The following is a 19,293-nucleotide window of genomic DNA, read 5'->3' on the forward strand; positions in this document are numbered from 1 at the left end:
GATCTGTTTCGATATATTATCAAAAAGATTGAAATTATGTGCAGTGTCCTGCTTTTATGGAATTTTCATATTTCTTTAATTACATTACAGTCATTTTTACTAGATCTAAATCTATCACGTAACAATGTAATCTTGTTACGTATCGATCCTTTAATGTGAGAAAGATTATGTTTCTATAACAGGTCGTAGGCGGTCTAGTTTGCAGAAACTGCATACCTTGCAACTGGAAGCTCCTATCACCAAAGTCATTACATTGCTTTCAAACGCAGTTACGGATACGACTAACCCGGAAACAGCAGCGCAGATCGATAAAGTACGTAATTAATCGAGTATCGTCGTATAGTCATGTCAGTTCAATTGAATATATATTGCCTGGTACATCTTCTGCGTCTTCCACAGGCAATCGATATCCTAAAGACGACGGAACTCTACGTGCCGCATCTTAAAGAAGATAAGGCAATGTACAGCGATCCAGTTGCTACGGATCTTGTCGGGGCGTTACTCGCTGTAAGAATTTTGTTGCTCTTCGTTTTGTATGAAGAAAATAATAAATATTGGACGTAAATCACGCTTTTATGCGCTCATGAAATTTGTTCTCTCCGGCGATAACTTTTTTTTATCGTTGTTTGATTGACAGTCTCCGCGCACTGCATGGGAATCTAGAAGATCGTCGTCGGATTCCGCGAGATTATCCACTATCAAAGCTATCACGGGCCCGGCCAGCACGCGTGTGCAAGTGAAAAATTTTCGAGGGCCGCAAGAAATCTCGGAGATATTGGACAAGAGTCTCGACTGGGATTTCGAGATATTCAAGCTTGAAGTATTGACGGAGAAAAGGTGGGTCACGTATGAACTAAATATACATTTTGCACAACATGTTGTAACAGTTTTATAATTATTAAACTAAAACAGATGATTTTTTTGCGTTTCTTCCATATAAAGGCATTCGTGCGTTAGCACTTAAATTGTTCGTTTCGATTTGTTACATTGCAGACCGCTCGTTTTTTTGGGATTGACGATCATGAATTTATACCAAGTGCCTACTACGTTACATTGCGACGAGAGAACGTTGCAGAACTGGTTAGCCATTGTCGAGCACAATTACAACGCGGAGAACAGCTATCACAACTCAACACACGCGGCCGACGTCATGCAAGCCACTGCGAGGTTTATGCAATCGAAGAGGCTCAAAGAGATTTTAGAGCCTTTAGATGAGGTTGCTGCTTTAATAGCCGCCGCTGCGCACGATATTGATCATCCTGGGCGGTCCAGGTGAGACCGTGGTTTATTTCAACCGAGAAATAAAGACAAGATATATAACCGTGTAGCAATTCCTTTTCAATGGTATGCTTAAATATTTATATGTACGAAGAACGTTTTAATTTTAACAAAACATTCGAAGGAAACGAAGAAAACTTGATAGAATTTTCATTTGACTAATTATATTTAATATTTGTTCACAGGTTTAAAGTAAATATATTTAATAACAATTTAATTGGTACTTTTTTTATTAAAAAAAATTAAAACTAAAAAATCTAAACTTGTAGAATTAATAATCTGATGTAGACTTTAAATACTTTTTTAGTCAATTTCTTTGCAACGCCAACAGTCGGTTGGCAATACTCTACAATGATCTGTCAGTTCTCGAATCGCATCATGCAGCCTTAACTTTCAAACTATCGCTGTCCGACGACAGTGTAAATATATTTAAAGTAAGTCTCTTCTCGTGCATTCTCTCTGTGTCGCTAATTTGAAGGCGAACGTTTAGAATAATCCAAAGCTATAATACGGATTGAATGCCTGCTTAGAATCTGGAGCGAGATGCGTACAAACTGTTACGACAAAATGTCATTGACATGATTCTGGCGACCGAAATGACGAAGCACTTCGAACACCTGGCCAAGTTCATGAATGTTTGCAGCGCGAGAATTGGAGATGGACAAGAGGTACCGTATATTAGTATTTTTATATTAAAATTCTTAGTAATCCTATTTTCACATTTTCCAATTATTACACTTTTTAATGTTGTATGCTCTCTTTAAAAATATATAATTCTTTAGATGTTTATCACATAACAAATGCGTTGAGAATAATGCATTAAAAATAAATTTAATTTTTCACTATTTCAATATCTTAGAAATGTTTCAAATTTAATTTAAATATAGATATTCAACGTAGGTGTTTAATTCATCATGTATCTTAACTCTAAATGCGTACAAAATAATACACGAAATTTTAAATTTAGAAACATTTTTCGCAGACTTATTCAGATTCTCTGGATATGTCTGTGCTGCTACAGCCAGATAATATAATACTGGTTAAAAGGATGATGATCAAATGCGCGGACGTATCTAATCCAACGCGTCCTCTAAGATCTTGCATCGAATGGGCGAGACGAATCGCTGAGGAATACTTTAACCAGGTGAACACTTTTTACTAATTATTAATTATTACTAAGATCGTTGATTGCAGAAGAAATAATTCGCTACTTTTGCATTGAAATATTTATTAATCATTTTCAGACCGACGAGGAGAAAAAGTTGAAAATGCCAGTCGTAATGCCGATGTTCGATAGAATGACATGTTCGATACCGAAATCGCAAATTGGTTTCGTAGATTATATCATTAATGACATGATCGAGGCTTGGGATGGTTTGTTCTCTTCATTATTTTAAAATTCTCATTAAGCGTTGACATTCAAGTTTTTGTTAGTTTTGCCATTTGTTTCGCAGTGTTTATCGACATGCCGGAAATAGTGGGCTATATGCGACACAACTACGAGAAATGGAAGGAGTATAATGTAAGTCATTTTAATTTAATTCGCAATTTAATTACTTCAAGATAATCAACGCAAAGTCACTGTTATGCAATAATTCATTAATTTCATAATAAGAAATTAATTCTATAATATCAAACAAAATTTGAAAACAGAAAAAGCATCGGATGTTTAAATATCATAATCTCGATGTATAATTTAAAATTTTTCACTGATGTATTTCATTGCAAATTGTGTCTTACAGGAGCAGGGCATATCCACTTTACAAGATGTCGAGAAGCTACAACAACATCCCGAAATACAAATACCGCGATTATCTTGAAAAGCGCATCTCGTTCTGCGCATCGTTTATGTAATACTTACGCTGCGATTATCGCAAAGACGTGTATAGTATTTATGTATTTAAGGATAGAGCAACGACATCGTGCCTTCTCGAGTCGTTTTCTAAGGAACTACATGTAATTTGCCGTTTTGCGCGCCACCAGCATTTTCATTATTTATATATAACTCCATTCCCCTCAATGAGACTCGCCGTATTACTATTTTAAACATGTGACACATATTAATATGGTATTTATAGTATAAAGAAATACCTTTGTGTATGCAGCTCTGATGACTGTTACTTCGAAGTCTTCGCCGAGTTTCTCGCATGCTGACTCATAAAATTGTGCATCTGAGATCAATAAATAAGAACATTGCATTCTAATTATTTCTTATTCCTTACAGCAATCGTCCTTTCAGCCAGAACGTGATCCCTTGCCTAATTTTGTCAGTTTCGACGATAATTATTATTTAGAAGGGCTTGGTAAAATACAAATTGAAAGAAAATACTCGTACTTTGTGGTGTCGGATTTCTTTATTGTTTCTGTCAGCCTAGAAATGGCGTAGGGCCTATTTCTATGCGCTGCATAAATACAGGATTAAATGAAACCAGATATAAAGTGTAAGCCGTATCGTGATGGAATTTTGCACAATTTTTATCAACAGAGCGAATTGTTATCAGATGGTCTCAATTATGCGAATTACAAATTTTTCGTTTCTCTTTTTTTTTGTTAATACAGAAAATACGCACTCGCTTTCTCAATTTTTGTAAATCTGTCCTGATATAATATTGTTGCATTTAAAGACGATAATTACATATTATATATGCGTGCTACAAATCAAAAAGAGAATAAGTATAATAACATCAATAGCCCATCGAGTTACAAGTATCAATCTAACGGATGGTTACTAAGTCACATTCATCGTAAATTGTTACGTATGTTGACATATGCTTACAATATCATATGCGTTACATCATAATATTCTCTATAGTCGCACGGATGGTCATGGCCGTTTTATCCAGTATCAACGAGACATTAAGCTTTTTTTTATCCCTAGAAGGTAACCAGAATATCAAGTCGTTTTTAGAGTTAATAATCGAATCATCGAAATGTGACACGTGAAATACTACTAGTATTTTGTGGAGTATTTTGCACGATTTATATTTTATATAATTTCTATTTTTATTTCAAAGAAGTATATCATCAGAAGTATTTATTAAGAGAAATAGACAAGTAAAAACAAGAATCTTATTAGGAAGAGATTCTTGGAAGATGCTTGGAATTATCGATTAATTATTACTGTTAACATGATTTTGGTGCGACGAGTGCCAACGCGTGGTTAGCGGACATAAAATAACTTAATTACCTTACATAGCTTATCGTTACTATAATGCCACATAGTATGATTCTTCCGAAAATCTAAAAATTACCCTTAATGCTAAATTACTCGCGTCTCCGATGTACCCGCCACAAGTGCATTGCCGGATGTAAGAATCTATTTAGTCTTTCTTTTCTTGGGTAATGTCCCCGATAACAAACTGCGCGCAGAGTGGCAGCCATTTATTGCCAGTCTGCCTTCAAATTTTGATAGCATGCTCTGCGCGAAATCTATTTCTACAGACTTGACTATCTGGGATGTCTTTTAATTGAATAAATAATTTTGTTTCTCGGGTGAAAATCAAAATTTGCCATCGATAACCGTTTATTTCAAAGTACTAAAACTATTTTTTGCTTTTTGGTCGATGAGATATTTCAATAATGGTTATCGTCCAGCTTGAACATCACAGATAGATCCACTCTTTTTTTATTACATGATTGAAATTTGTTCATTTTGCAGAGATGCGACTGTTTCTCAGGTGTTGCTCATTATTATGACAAGTAGCATATTTTTAGGCGAAACGTGAATCGGGAGCTATTTTGAGATGGTTTTATTAGCACTTGCCGCTAGTAGACGAAATTCGCGGAGTAACAAAATAATCTAATAATAATTCCTGTCTTAGACTATTCTTAGCATTACATATAATAATACACATATGCCTAACTTTTATTTATTTTTTTTTTTGGTGACGTGCACGTCATTTTTTGTTATTGTTTTATAGTTGACCATACCTTTTCATACCTATTGTCATACCTATTTCCATACCTTTTCATACCTATTTTCATACTTATTTCCATACCTATTTTTCCCCGATAAGGGAGATATAAATCAGTCACTTATAAAGTCATCTTAACGATTGTGGTGCGTTGCTGCTAAAATTATCCTCGCGCGAAATGATGCACGCAAAAGCTGATCAGACTATGATCTATTTCTCGTGCAAATAAAATCATGCTCGAGCGATTATCGTGGCTAAAATAAGTAAATTCAAAAATTCTGAATTCGAGAAAGTGACGGTTCGACAAAATTGTACGTCGTTAATTGTCGCGCAAAGCAACACCAGCGTTAATCATAACTTTCCTTATGTAGACTGAATAAAAAAGCAGCAAATCAAAGAAAATGATGTATTCTAAGAAAAACACGTATAATCCAATATCCTAAGTGTAAGTGTAAAGTAGGCCTGAATAGGAATGCGCTCTTAGCACTCCCCGTGCATTTTGACAACTTCTATCGATCTAATATTCCTCCGTAAGGTCAAAGTTTCATCTACGACTTGTGAGAATCCGATCTAATTCGCGGCATTTAAAGTGTGTCTGAATAAGTCGACGTTTAAATTGATCGTCGCGACTGATCGAAGACGCGCCGTTTCTATTTCGGTCGATTTTTCTATTTCTGGTGGATTACTCAGCAAAGTACAACCGGAGTAAGAGAAACTTCAGAGAAACGTTTAGTTGAAGCCCCGTTTGATGTAAAGCAACGACTGGACGGTCAGTTCGTTAGAGTGGAGAAAATGTAACGCCGAGTCGTGCGGCGACAAAATTATGCGACCCTTTTTTTTTAGAATTTTCGTTTAAACACAAACTGTCTAGAGTAACATGCTGATTCAAGTAAAGTGCATTTAGATTTAGATGGCCTACTATTATGCCATTCCACAATTTTGACAGAGGTAGCATTCAAACGTCGTGCAAAGCAAGACTCGATAACACATCGATGGTGTTTGTACAACAGCCAGACACGGCGTCGTTTTCACCATTCGCGAATTCGTTACCTTTGAGTCTGCCTTTTGCATTTCGTTATCAGGCACCCTAAATTCGGTTCGTAAGGTTCTCCGCCTCGCGCTAATCGCGAGATGGCAAACTGTCAAAAAGTCTGTTCTGACCGTAAAAATCGCAGCTTCACGAAATAGCGAGAATGTTCGAGAATGCCATCGTGAGAAAGAACGATGCAGTCGACCTCCAAAATCTCGTCTGTATTCGAAGTCGATGTATTCTTGGATAAGACAGTCAGTGAAACGTCACGTGACATTGTATAGGAGAGAACCACCTCCGCATCGCGGCTATTTAAGATAGACCCGCGACTCGCGCCAGAATCAGAAGTTGACGCGAGCGATACCCGGAATCTGGTTTGGTGATCTTCGAGAGTGATCGGATCTTCACGTTCCACGGTACGGTAGTAATTAATATATACGGTACGATATTCTAAAATATTGTGTTTCTTCGCGTCGCACTCGCGGGATTTCCCTGTTATTTTCGCGCCCTCATTAGCTCACTAATATAGCTTAATACGAATTAGATTTAGACGATGTAAGGATTGTAATATAGCATATTAATGGAGCTTGTAATATATATCGATAAGTTTAGAATTACTTAAAAGTAACCTTACGCTATCTGTCGATTTTCCTCCGCTTTTAGATCAAGATGTAAGCTTATCAGTACGTTTTGTGCGAGATAATCTTAATTTAAATCGGTCCTTATGTCCTCGCACCCACCCACCCAACTACTATCGAGTCGTTGAAAACGCGTGTCCTTAACTATGGAAGAAGGGAAGAGCGAAGAATTTTATCGCGAGTCACCTGCGATTCATGAATTTTTAACCGTCGATATTGCGTTTAGTTAATCGCGCGTATCAGAACGCGTATGAGGTACAATGCTTAGCAGTTGCGGAGGGCGTGTGACTCTAAACTAGTCCCTGCGCTATCTGATTGATCGTTATCGTTGTTCCATCGCTTAAGTTGGTCGATACTCAATTTCCGACAATCCGTCGGCCCGAGATTGAGCTTTCGCTTAAACTCCCTGCGTGATCTTACGCGAACGGACTAGCTTCTCGCGGTTCCGCGCAGCCGCTTATGACTTACGACTAGCCTAAACTTTATTAAATATTAGGATTCTCTTTTCGTACGATTATTGAGTCGCGTAACCGATTTATGATCTATTAATCTACTCTTATCTTTTTCGCAGCCGTATTTCACGTTGTACGCGTATTTTGCGGAAATTATACAAATTAGACGACATTATTTACCGAGATGTTATCTTTGAATTTGCTTACGCGCCAAGTCGCGCGAGGAAAGTTCGTAAATTAAACCGTATGCGGTATAAAAAAAAATCCCATTTACGTCGCGTCGTGACATAGTTGACTATTGTGTTTTTGGTTTCTTTTGCAATAATAATCAGATTTTGCCTAGTCCGTGATCCTGACGGGGATAATTCAAGTGAGAGTAAAATCTTGCATATATTAGATTTTTAGAACAAAGGAGGGTATTTAATTCTTATAGTGCGTGTGAATTAACGGACTCGGTGAGGTGCCTTATTTTACGTTACCCTGAAAACTATCGATTAACCTGTAGCCTATATTCTTAATTAGTGTCGACGTGTGACGAGTCGAGAAGATGGGATACGCTTATTGGGGCCTTATGTTATATAAATGCATTTTGTGTTTAATTCGTCAGCGTTCCTAAAAACTTATCCATTCCGGAATGGATGATTCGGATTTCAGTAAGTCTTTTGTAATTGCGATGCGTCTCGGTTGTTGTAGAGTCGCGCGGTAAGTTTTTATACGCTAGAATCGCGTGCGTAATGCCTGTATGGGTGCACGTAACAGTAACTCATAACCCGAACAACGGTAGTTCGGGCGTAGTTCCGAGAGATTAATTATACGCTTAATGATAATCCTTAAATACCGTCCGATCGATAATATTAATGAGAGAACTAACGTTATCGCTTGTGTACTGCTTAAATCTTACAAGTTATAACATATATAAAAAAAAAACATAATATATATGTCGCAAAGCATCATTATTATTTTGTTTTTTTTTCTTCTTTTCTGTTCTTTATCTGCTTTCATTCTCTCTTCGATTTTCACTCGATTCTCGCACGGATCTATATTTTATCTCTCTTTTCACGTTTCTCTTGAAGATTCTTTTTTTGTGTTTTTTCTTTGGTTTTTTTTTAACGATCAAGCGAAAAGCGCCGATCGATCGTTACCGATTATCGTATTGATGTTCGCAGATGTCGATTGTGCCGCTCGTTTTCCGCAATTGGTGGGACGACTTCGATCGTTCGTCCACGACTATGTCGCGGCTCTTGGACCAGCACTTCGGTACTGGCCTCAATCGGGACGATCTACTTTCAAATCTCTCCGGTTTCAACATCGATCGGCCATCCCTACGCTCGATCTACGGGAGGTACTACCGACCGTGGGGGAACGTGACGCGTCAAAATTCGAGCGGGACCAGCACGATTCAGTTGGACAATGATAATTTTCAGGTTAGTATTTAAAAATCAATTTTGTACAGCATTAAATAGCAAAGAAACGGAATGCCGCGCGATGCGATTTAGATCGAAAGTGAATTTGTGAATTTTCTTTTTGCTATGCGCGCGGATCTCTAATTTTGATTAATTGGATTCAACAAAATTGCTCTTTGCGAACAGGAGTTCGCAAGTTTCCGATCTGTAACTATATCTTGCTTGCAATGGAGCAATTAAAAATGTTGAAACAGCTTGTACTTTTATTTGAATTATGATTTATTCTTGAACATTTCAATCGATTTTTTTCAAGTTATTTTACTAAAAAATGGTTTTACTTGACTGAGGAGACGTTGTTAGTAATTCATATTTAAATACCTTTTCAAGAAAACAAAATCAAATAATCTCGTATTTTGTATTTTTTTCAATTTTAATATGCAATTTTATTGTATGCTCAAAAAAAAAAATTGCCAAACTATTTTTGTATTCTTTGATGTTTGAATCAACGTTTCAGAGTGTCTCTATGCTTATTATTTGTTCCCGTATAGATAGCACTAGAAATTTATTCGATTTATTGCATCGACAAGTCTAGAGGTAAAATTTACGCTGGAAAAAGTCTTGTTGCATTATTTTGAAATCTGGTAGATTCGAGCAATCTGTTCAAAAACGGACGAATCAAAAATTTTGTATTACCAGATTATAGTAAAATCTATCAAACGTTCCGATTATAAAATCTCGAGTCCTATTACAATAACCAGAAATTCTGTTTGGTTTCACTAAAACCTACCCCCTCAATCATATATGTCTTGTTGATATAATAGAATCATTTTTCTCAGTATATACTATCGTTTAGTGCAGGAATCGTTTCAGTTCAGATGGCCAGAAAATACGCCTGTATCCCTTTTTATTCGTTCTTGTTACGTGACGTTACACTACGAAGCAAGTGTTTCCTCGAGTATTCTCTCTTTTCACGAGCGACGAAAGATGATCTAGTACTTCACTTGCTCATATTTGTCTCTGATCAATGTTTGTATTGTTTAGACAACCATTTAAGGAAGGATTGTTTCTATTCACGTAGCGTTGTGAAATGGTTGCGAAAACGTCTTAAGATATATTTTGTTATATACAGATATTGTGATTATCTTTATATATATATTCCTAGTACGCGCGTTCGATCGGTTTAGCCTAACTGCGCGCAAGTCTTGCGATCAGACGGACTTATTAAATTAGTATCGTATCTTTTTTGAAATCCATTTTACTTTGCAAACTCACGTATCCTAACTCGTACTTTCAGTTCACGAAACGTCGATTAATTTTGATCAAATCTTTCATCGTAAAGTCATTAATAGTGATATTCGTCGGGAAAGTGTTAAAAGCTTATACTTAAGATACATTATAGGGCGGAAGTACTGCTATATAACGGTCCAATTCCATCTTTCGCAGGATCCTGAATAAAGCTAGCAGGATCCTGCGAAAGATAGGAATTGGCCGAAAATTATTTAGAATTAATACAAGTTCAAGTAAGATTTATAATGTCTCTCTCGTGCGTAATAATCGATTCAATAATAATAATAATCGATAACGCAAATGGACGATAAGACTGTTATCACTTCTCGATTGATCCGCAATTCAAATCCCACCGTCTCAGGAGAATATCGTTATACTAAATTGCTTGTAAATTTTGGCAAGCCGCTTTTACACGTGTGTGCTCTTATAGTTTTTGGAAGAAGCTCTCTTCTATCTCGTAATCTCAAAATGACGTAAAATGGAGAAAAATTATTCGTAATATTTCTCTATGAAATGTGCGTTTGTCCGGTTTGCGTAGTGCGGCAAGAAAGCGTAAACAACATGAAGCAACGCGCGTTAAAATTATCACGGAGTCCCGAACGCGAGTTGTGAGGTAACGTGTTATTTTTAGAGGATTTTTCGCGTATTTTTAGTCGTAACGTCGCGGAACTGCCTACAGCTGGGCTGCTACGTCCTCCTTTTCTCGAATTACGGCAAATTTATAAGAGCCGTCGTAATTCGGATACGGAGCGATAAAAGAAATATGGCTTTGCCAAAGAAGTCCACGCGAGACTCGCGATTCGGGATGATATGCACGCGATTGATGTTTATAATTAACACGCGCTGCGGAATATATCGATTATCTTACGCTGCAGTTATCCTAAAACATACAGTACAGACAAGTCGACAGTCGAGAATCAATCGAATACTCTGTTGTCGCGACCGAGAGTGTGAATTTAGATCGATTATTAGAATCAATTTGCATAAAGTACTCCTCTCTTTCTCACTCCAAAAGGAGTTCAAGCACGCGGATAAAAGACGCTGCTGTCCCTCTGATTACAAGATGTCGTTGAATCCTTGATCTTTCGTTTCTTTATTTTCTCACTGGATAAAACGTCCGCGAGGTCGCTACTTTCCGATCCTTAAGATCTTTCAGCTATCGCGCCTCGGATTTAGCATAACTTAGTAACTCGACAGTAATATCGATTAATTTACATCGGTTGCTATCAGCCTAATAATTTGAATTTCATATAAGCAAGCTGCAAATTTATTTATTTCTATTTGCCATGAGAGCGTCTCGCCGAAAAATTTATGAATTTGCAAAAGCGCAGTCGGTTGTGCTGTAATCGTTATTTATCTTATCTCTCTGGAAGTTTTTGGTGATACAACAGCGAGTGGAATATAACCGGTTCGCTGTCTGTGAAAACAACTTAGTCACAGTCTGACGCGATGGCCTTTTTCTCGCTTTTTCTTTTAACAGTGGTTGTGTCAAATACAAATATGCAACTTGCCTAAAAGCTCCTAAACTCACGAATACGTACGTCTGCGGTTCGTCAAATTACATTCGCATTTTGTCGTGGATGTAATCCGCGATTTCACCAGACAGTTCTACGTTCATGAATTTGAGATCGCTCGGCTTCAATACGCTACAATTTTACATTGATTTCCTCGGGGAAAATTTGATGATCGCAACATTGAACGGAATGTGTTCGACTACACATTCGATGTAGTACAACTTAGGCTAAGACACGACTTAAACTCTTTAGCGGTTTTTCCTACTCCTTATTTTGGTATTTTTAGCTCGAGCGCGATTTGTATCGGACGCAAAATGAGTTTTGTGTCGAATACAAAGAGTCTCGAATGATAGCCTACGAAAATAAAGTACAATATTTAATAAGTGTATTATAGGGAAAGATACTTTCTTTTACGTTATCTTCTAGCGAAAAAACGAGTAGCGAATATCGTAACTAGATTTCGAAATATAGAAAAGTCGCGGGAGATAAATGGTTGAAGATGACGGAAGTGATGCGAGAGGAAAGGACGAAAGGGCGCATTCGTAAAAAGGAAAATAAAAAAGGAGGGAGGAGGGGAGGGAATGGGGTGAAATGGGGGAAGGGGTGACGGGGGAGAGGGAGGGGAGAAAAAAGGCGTTAACGGAAAAGATCGAGATGGAAAACTATCAACTTGAACGGATTTGAACGTTACTTACGAAGGGGGACGAATCACAGCCGCGCGGCCGTTAAAAAGAAAAGAAAAAGGAACCCCGACGGGGGATAGAATCGAATGGGACGGGGAGAAACTCAACGTAAGGGTGGCTTACGAAAAGCAACGAACAAAAAAAGATCCGGAACACCAGAAGGCCCGAAAAACTGATGGCTGCATTTGTGCCGCTGCAGCTGCCGCTGTCTCTATCGCCATACACGCATATTATTATGCATTTACGCGTTTTAATTATGCTCTCATAATCGCGCGATCGCGCACGCGACGCGAAGTCGACCGGGAGGCGGCAGCTCGATTTTCGACAGATTGAAATGATGAAACGAGTGTCCGATTGGGACTATTTTCGGGGGGAGGGAGAGGGGTAAGGGGAGATTTTTTGCACCTCCCTCTGGACGAGGGAGGGCGAGTAATAAATCGGATCGGAGGGACGACTTTTCCTTCTTTTTTTCTCTTTTCTTTAACAAATAAGATATTTTTGTCCTTTCTTCCTCTTTTGGTTTTTTCTTTCCCCTACATGGGTTCGATTACTCTGATATTCGTCAAGAAAGCATCAACGGCGTTATCTGTCCCCTACAATGATTTTCGTTTGTGTCGAAAAAAATCTAGTTTTTCCTACAACGTTTATCTAATCGCCTTATTTGAATGTAATCCGGTTGTGTAGTGACAGTAGATTTCGCGGTGTAATTAAATTTCAGTCTAAAGGGACCAGTTATCTTTTTCGATTTGCCGGAAATGCTCTACGAAAGATACGCGTATCAAAAGAGGACGACCGCGCTGCACGATCTCCGGTTAGTTAGTCACGCCGGTTTTCGGAATCTCTATGAAATCACAGTTTTACCACAGTTCTCGTTTTACCTCCCCCTTCTTTAATCTTATTAAGTATATATGTACGTGTGTGTATGTGCGTATTATGTGTGTCTTCTCTTTCTTTGTTATTTTCACTCTTCTTTCTCTTTCCGCGATATTTTTTCCTCGCGCAATCGCGCGCACGGTTTGCCTGCCGCAGGTCCGAGGTGACTCTACCTACTTCCGTACGTGACGCGTCTTACGATTTTTATTCGTTCAGAGTCGCACGCGAGAGGATCGCGCGCACAGCAGCCACGGAATAAAATATGCAACCGAAAGAGTGGATGTATCGCGTCGCGCTTAGTCAGTCTTGTTCGAATGGAAGAATCGAGACTCTCGTGCCGTCCCGACGAGCATAGACGCACCCCTCATTTCAAAGGGTGCGCCGCTCGCGCGTACGGGACCCGCGGGTCCCGATCCCTCCCGTTTATAATCTCTATACAAAAATAAATGCTTTTTGAATACCCACAACAATAGAATCGTACAAAATGACTTTTGTGCTTTTTTTCCCTTCTTATACGGAATTCGTTTCTTTTTTTTTATAGCTTTATTTGTACAAAATATGTGTCGCTCTGCGCGCAGCACTCGAGTCGACCGTTCGCGGAGCGGTTTTCTCCACGAATTTCTCTGTCCTCCTCTCTTTTCTACTCTCTCTCTCTCTCTCTCTCTCTCTCTTTCTTTTTTTTTGCTATTATTTTCGAAATACACAGCCAATTATCCTCCGCTAATCTCTTCGCGCTCGCATCCACCGAGCTCCAGGATCACGCGGGATCACCCGGAGAGACTCGGGTACGCCTGCCTCACTACCGTCGGTTGTTAGAGCTTCCTCGTTCTATGTCAGAGTATTATTCATCTTCCCTTTTTCTCCCTTTCTATTGTTTTTTTTGTTCTTTTTTATTTTGTTTTTGTTTTATGAGCCTTTTTTTCTCGCCGAAGCGAGCCGCCGCGCACCGGCCGCAAAGGGACCAGCCACCGCGATCGCGACCGATCGCTCCCTGCACGACCGCGCACGCGTTAGAAATAAAGAAGAATCACCTACTTGTATGTATGCTCGTTTTTTTTGATCGTCAAAAAAAAAATGAACAATCTCACACAAGTAGGTGCGCTCGGTAACTACATCTTCCCGGTTTGATTTTGTACGCGGAATAATCCAAAGGAACCGCGGAGAATTACATATGAGAGAATTGAGTCGCGAAAAAAATAGTACTTTTACGATGCGCTTTATCTGATGATCAGGATAGAATCTAAAATATTGGCCGAATTATCATTTTTTTCTCGTCGTGAAAATTCCAATAATTGGACCTGATCAGCGGCTCCCTGAACGCGGAAACGATGAAAGGGCGAATGTGAAACCGAACGAAGCGTTGCTCCAGATAGTAAGCCGAAATTATTGTGCGTGCGATATCCTCGCCTAACGCGTACGATGTTTTAAAGTAAGATTTAGAATTTGCGCTGGAATATGCACGGCGGTGGCGTTCGAGAGATTCTCTTCCGGATGAAAATTCAGTTAGCCAGAACAAGAACAAAATTCCAAAACAAAAGAAGTCGCTAATTCGCGCGATACAAGAAAAGGGTGGCGGGTCTTATTAGTCAAAAGTCGACCATTATTTTCGAAATAAGCTCGTACAGGTGTGATCGATACTTAACTTTCGCTCTACAGATGCATGGCGGTTGTTTACGATCGCTCACGAAAGAATGCGAGACTTCTGTCCTCGGTGGCGGACGAGAGAGGATCCTGAGCAAGCTAACCGCGCTCTCTGATCCGCAGGTGATACTGGATGTGCAACAATTCTCACCGGACGAGATCACGGTGAAGACGGTCGACAATCACGTCGTTGTCGAGGCCAAGCACGAAGAGAAGCAGGACGAACACGGCTACATCAGCAGACACTTCGTACGCAGATACGTCCTGCCCCCGTCTCACGACCTCGTCAACATCACCTCGACTCTCTCCTCGGATGGTGTACTAACTATCACGGCGCCCAAAAAGGTACGCTCGATCGAGCCGAGACAACCCGCGTTAACATCAGTCCCGCTCCTTCATTCGCGGAATCAACCGCGAACGAACGGAGCCTCTCTCTCTCTCTCTCTCTCCCACTATCCCCTCTCTCGCCTTTGATATAGCTGGTGCGGCTTACGTTACATATTTGACTTTTGTTTTTCAATTCCGACGTTCCCAATGCTGCGCCTCAGTGTGCAGTACTAGAGGAGGCAGATGGTGTCGACGGTTTTGGATCAAACACTACGAGTCTGCTCTAAACTACAAAACAGAATATGCTTCGTTAACATACGGAATTCAGAGCGCAGACTTTGCGCGCGGATCAGGCACATTCGCGGTGGTATAAATTAGAGTGTGTCGATTTTAAAGGAAGTTCCTGAAACTCTTCGATACTATGCAAAAGCGAACGACAAGCTATCGTGAAGAAATGATGATAACACGTTGAATAGTTCTCTCATTTCGATACGTAGTCTCTTAATGTTCTCAGATTTAAGAGCAATTGCATTTTCAATGAGTTTCAAAAATCGAATTCTGTTAAAATCGATGACACTTATTGTTAGCCAACAGTCGAGTGTTTCTTTTTAGACGTATCATACTTTTAACTTATTATGTAATTGATCGATTTAATAATATCGATCGATATCGATCGATTTATCACTATCGATAATTTTTTTTTTTGTTTATTTCAATCGTCTTTTTTACGTTGCAGGTGCCACATACTGTCAAAGTGAATGATACAAAACATGTTTGAACACAGAATTATTTTGTGAACTGTAGCAAAATTTTTTGACTGCAACCTCATGACTTTTTTCGATCGTTCTAACAGTTAATTTTATCGTAGCAAAAATTTTTTTCACTGTCGACGTAAGAATAGTTCAAAAACGCATTTTTTATTCGCATTATATGCCTCGAACGTCGACCTTGACTGTATTTTTAACCTTTATATTTTTAACTTTTTTCATTCGTTGTCTATAGATATATCCTATTAACTTAATAATAATATTATCTAGACACCTTAGTGCGCTTACCTATATCTCGATGTTCTCTCCTCATATTTGTTCAAAGCGTGAAGGAATTTCAATTCTAATCACGGCTGTTATCGTCGCGTACGGATTGTTCAAGCACCGACCCCGTAGGGTGCACTGAAAAACACAAACACATAGCTCTCAATAATTCGTTTATCAGGTAACGTATCCGGTACTTATTTCTGTTCACATTTTTCAGAACGTGACGCCGCCTGGCACGGAAAGAGTCATCAACGTTGTTCAAACGGGAGTACCAGCTGCCAAGCCGGTTCCCATTGAAACAACTGCTACTGATGCTACTACTACAACTACGACCACTACTACTAACTAAAGAATTCATTGTCCGAAACTTTCATTCCGACATTCACTTTATTCTTTTACTTTCTCGATTCCAAATGTATAGCAAAACAATTTTGTAGAATGACAGAATGCCGCATCTAATAATTTTCTAATGTTTATTTCAGGAAGATATAATTTTTTTTAGTGCATGATATATATATGTATAAATATATTTTGTTACATCTTATAAATTATGATATCTTAGAATGTAAAGTTCTTTTGGTTTTGATTTTCGAGTTATTTCAAAATCACTTGAGATAACTTCATTAATAAGTAAACTTTAGTTTCAGTTTAACTGATTTTCCCTCTCCTTGTCTCTTTCCAGTCCCAATTCAGACAGAGATAATAGAGAGATAAATAGTTAAACCTCAACTAAAAACATCTTAATAAGATAATCCAATAACAAACGATATAATTGCGTAAAAAATGTGTGCTGATTAAAAAGAAGAAATACCAAAGCATCGCAGTACAACTTGTACGCTCAGCTTGCTCGGTATTGCTGCTTTCCAACTGCACTGTATAAACACTATAAACAGCAAATGAGCTATTTTCCTCCTGTAAAAATCCTTATCTCGAAAGATTGAGTTTCAACCGTGACCTCAATCATCCTTATGATAAAAACCACGATAAAACGTAATACAACAAACAATCTAATTAGATGAATGGATCAAATTCAGAGTTTCGCGGAATGAGAGAAAGAAAAAACCCGAAATCGGGAAATACCTACGGTAAACTGTCGCGCTCCGCACCTGGTGCCCGCTCGCCTACATTTTCCTGTGCCGGCGGTCTCGACGAAGTAAGAAGCCGAAGTGTGTTACACTGATGGTGAAGGGTGAAGGGGGTCTTCGGGTGTTCGCAGCGTCCGAACTGAACCAGGGTTTGTTTACGAATGCGCCGCGGCTGGCCGGCCGGCTGCCTTATATAGGTGCGCGCCGCCGCGTCGCCGCAACGCGGAGGAAGCTTCGAGATCTCCGACCGCGTCCTCACTCCGCCTCGTCACATAATGCGCAATTCCCTGCGATCGATAGTTTCGGGCCTTGCCGGTGTTCGGTTCAGGCTGAGACTATGATAACCGACATCGCCGAGACGAGATCTATCAATCGGTATATCGTCCGATGTATTTTTCTCACGCTATCATCGAAAAATCAGCAGATGCCGAAGTATTGATCGATCCCCGGCCGGCAGGGACGACGGGATTTCTGACACGTTCGCTCAGCCTGGCCGGGGGCCCCACCATGTCATCCAACCTACACAGAGAAGAGAACGCCGACGTTCCCCCTATCGCCCCCGCTACCATTAGCACGGTCAACCGGTGTGTGATATAATACCGCTTGTATAATATAGTGCAGCCTCCTCGTCTCTCGTCGATTTCATGCGGTTGTACATACGAGCGCGTCGTCTCGTATCTCGTAAAATAAGAACCTGCGGGAGGTTCGGATAAACAAAAACAATCATACTAGAAGCAATTGAGCAATTGAAGTTGTCTTCGCGTGGGAGACCTACTTCGCAGGTGCCATTAGTGAAACAACCTTGGCACGTCCCGCGTTTGTCCGAATTATTACTTCCGAAGGAATTACGTTCACGAGACGATTGATTCATGTTGATCGAGAGAGAGATAGAGAGAGAGAGAGACATTTTGGATAAATTTCGCAGTCTATAAAGTGCGATGATGTAAATCGCCAGTTATCGCCGGAGGCAGAGACTTTTACCGCTGGTGGAAAGATTAAAAGGTTGTTTTCGAGAATATTTTGTAAACGAACGCTAACGCGTAGAGAAGATGGGAGGGACGCTACGCGTCCGTGATTCAATATTGCGAAACTGGTGTGCGTGTGCCACGCCGAAACGTTGAAACGCAGTTTCTACGGTCGGAAGGCGTCCGTGGTGGGATTTCCGTACTGCGCAGGCAGCTCGGTGTGACCTTGTGGTCGTTCCGACGCAGTTTTTTTTTTTATCAGCTCTTGAGGCGACCGACAGCTATTTTTACGAGATTTGGAGGCGCGGTCGGAACCCGGCATCGCGGCATTGCGGTGTTTGCAAACACGCTTTGGCCGGGTTGACTCACGCGTACATACGTACCGGCGATAGCGTGAGAATGAGCAATTTCGATGCAAACACAAGATCCCCGGCGACTATCGGAGACGCAAACATTACGCAACGTAGCGGCGGCAGTCCGCCAGCACGCCGCATTCGGAGCATTCGGCGGATGTGGGTCGCAGGGACGAACTTAAAGACGAACGCGTAATCGCGGAAAGGAAAAAAAAAGTAGAGAAGATAAATGAATCTGCGCTCGCGCATTAGAGATTGCAACGGCTCCAATGATGCGCGGCCGTCAGTCGGGCAACGGCGTATATAACAACGGCGTTAAAACCGGGTTGCATAATATTACGTTCGTTCCTCTTTCGGTGTATCATGTACCGCTCTATCGATTTCCTTTTCATATCGCGCTCGTTAGCCCGGCCCGAACGTATCTACTACAAAGACCGTTCCTTTTTAAGGCGCAATTAATGCAATTTTATTCAGAAAGATATATGAGGGTCGTGCCGCGCGCCAGATACTTATCTCTCCCTGCGAGATCGTCTTTTTGTCGGCCGTTAACAACGGCCGGCGGATTAGGCTCGACGGAAGGGTGAACGGAACTACTTGTATACTTCATAGAAATATGCACAATGTGCCGTGCGATACCTCGTTACATTCAGGTGTCATTCAGAGCGGCGTAATGAAATGCGAAGGCAGACGGTTGCCAACTATGTTGCATTAAATGGGAAGCGGCGTGATGATCTGTGGGAACTTTCTCAACGACGCGGCGACGTCTCTCTTTTTACCGATCTCGTTGGAACGAAGATGGTACAGTTAGCGAACGTC

General features: G+C 40.1%; 2 protein-coding genes and 1 long non-coding RNA gene across 14 annotated transcripts in view; 2 read left to right on the plus strand and 1 right to left on the minus strand.

Annotated features, from left to right (window-relative positions):
* Positions 1 to 8,260, plus strand: part of LOC105195169 (high affinity cAMP-specific and IBMX-insensitive 3',5'-cyclic phosphodiesterase 8) — a 47,245-nt gene extending 38,985 nt beyond the window's left edge. For 10 of the 12 annotated variants that reach the window (XM_039448915.1, XM_039448919.1, XM_011160453.3 and 7 more), the window contains 10 exons: positions 183 to 313; positions 400 to 507; positions 638 to 837; positions 994 to 1,272; positions 1,586 to 1,712; positions 1,809 to 1,946; positions 2,246 to 2,422; positions 2,523 to 2,652; positions 2,733 to 2,800; positions 3,021 to 8,260. In XM_039448915.1, coding sequence (XP_039304849.1) covers positions 183 to 313; positions 400 to 507; positions 638 to 837; positions 994 to 1,272; positions 1,586 to 1,712; positions 1,809 to 1,946; positions 2,246 to 2,422; positions 2,523 to 2,652; positions 2,733 to 2,800; positions 3,021 to 3,098 — 1,436 coding nt within the window. In that variant the 3' untranslated portion in view covers positions 3,099 to 8,260. The remainder of the gene's footprint in view (positions 1 to 182; positions 314 to 399; positions 508 to 637; positions 838 to 993; positions 1,273 to 1,585; positions 1,713 to 1,808; positions 1,947 to 2,245; positions 2,423 to 2,522; positions 2,653 to 2,732; positions 2,801 to 3,020) is intronic. The other 2 variants (XM_026133561.2, XM_026133562.2) reach the window with 1 other exon arrangement.
* On the plus strand, positions 6,580 to 16,446 carry LOC105195168 (protein lethal(2)essential for life). Its single transcript, XM_026133566.2, has 4 exons — positions 6,580 to 6,638; positions 8,479 to 8,736; positions 14,837 to 15,058; positions 16,292 to 16,446. Exons 2-4 carry the CDS (start codon positions 8,479 to 8,481, stop codon positions 16,421 to 16,423), a joined length of 612 nt encoding a protein of 203 aa, XP_025989351.2. The 5' UTR covers positions 6,580 to 6,638; the 3' UTR covers positions 16,424 to 16,446.
* LOC113003572 lies at positions 15,171 to 17,349 on the minus strand. The gene is made up of 3 exons (XR_003268566.2): positions 17,159 to 17,349; positions 16,096 to 16,209; positions 15,171 to 15,328 (listed from the first exon to the last, which is right to left on the minus strand). It is a non-coding gene; the product is annotated as an uncharacterized LOC113003572 (long non-coding RNA).
* Positions 17,350 to 19,293: the final 1,944 nt, after the last annotated feature.

Source organism: Solenopsis invicta, chromosome 5, assembly GCF_016802725.1.
Source record: "Solenopsis invicta isolate M01_SB chromosome 5, UNIL_Sinv_3.0, whole genome shotgun sequence".
Taxonomy (NCBI): domain Eukaryota; kingdom Metazoa; phylum Arthropoda; class Insecta; order Hymenoptera; family Formicidae; genus Solenopsis; species Solenopsis invicta.

Bases quoted from the DNA above. Each gene is read 5' to 3' on its own strand.
- LOC105195168 (XM_026133566.2), top strand. From the start codon at position 8,479: ATGTCGATTGTGCCGCTCGTTTTCCGCAATTGGTGGGACGACTTCGAT. The intron at 8,737-14,836 runs GTTAGTATTTAA...TCTGATCCGCAG, and splicing joins TGGACAATGATAATTTTCAG to GTGATACTGGATGTGCAACA. The intron at 15,059-16,291 runs GTACGCTCGATC...CACATTTTTCAG, and splicing joins CTATCACGGCGCCCAAAAAG to AACGTGACGCCGCCTGGCAC.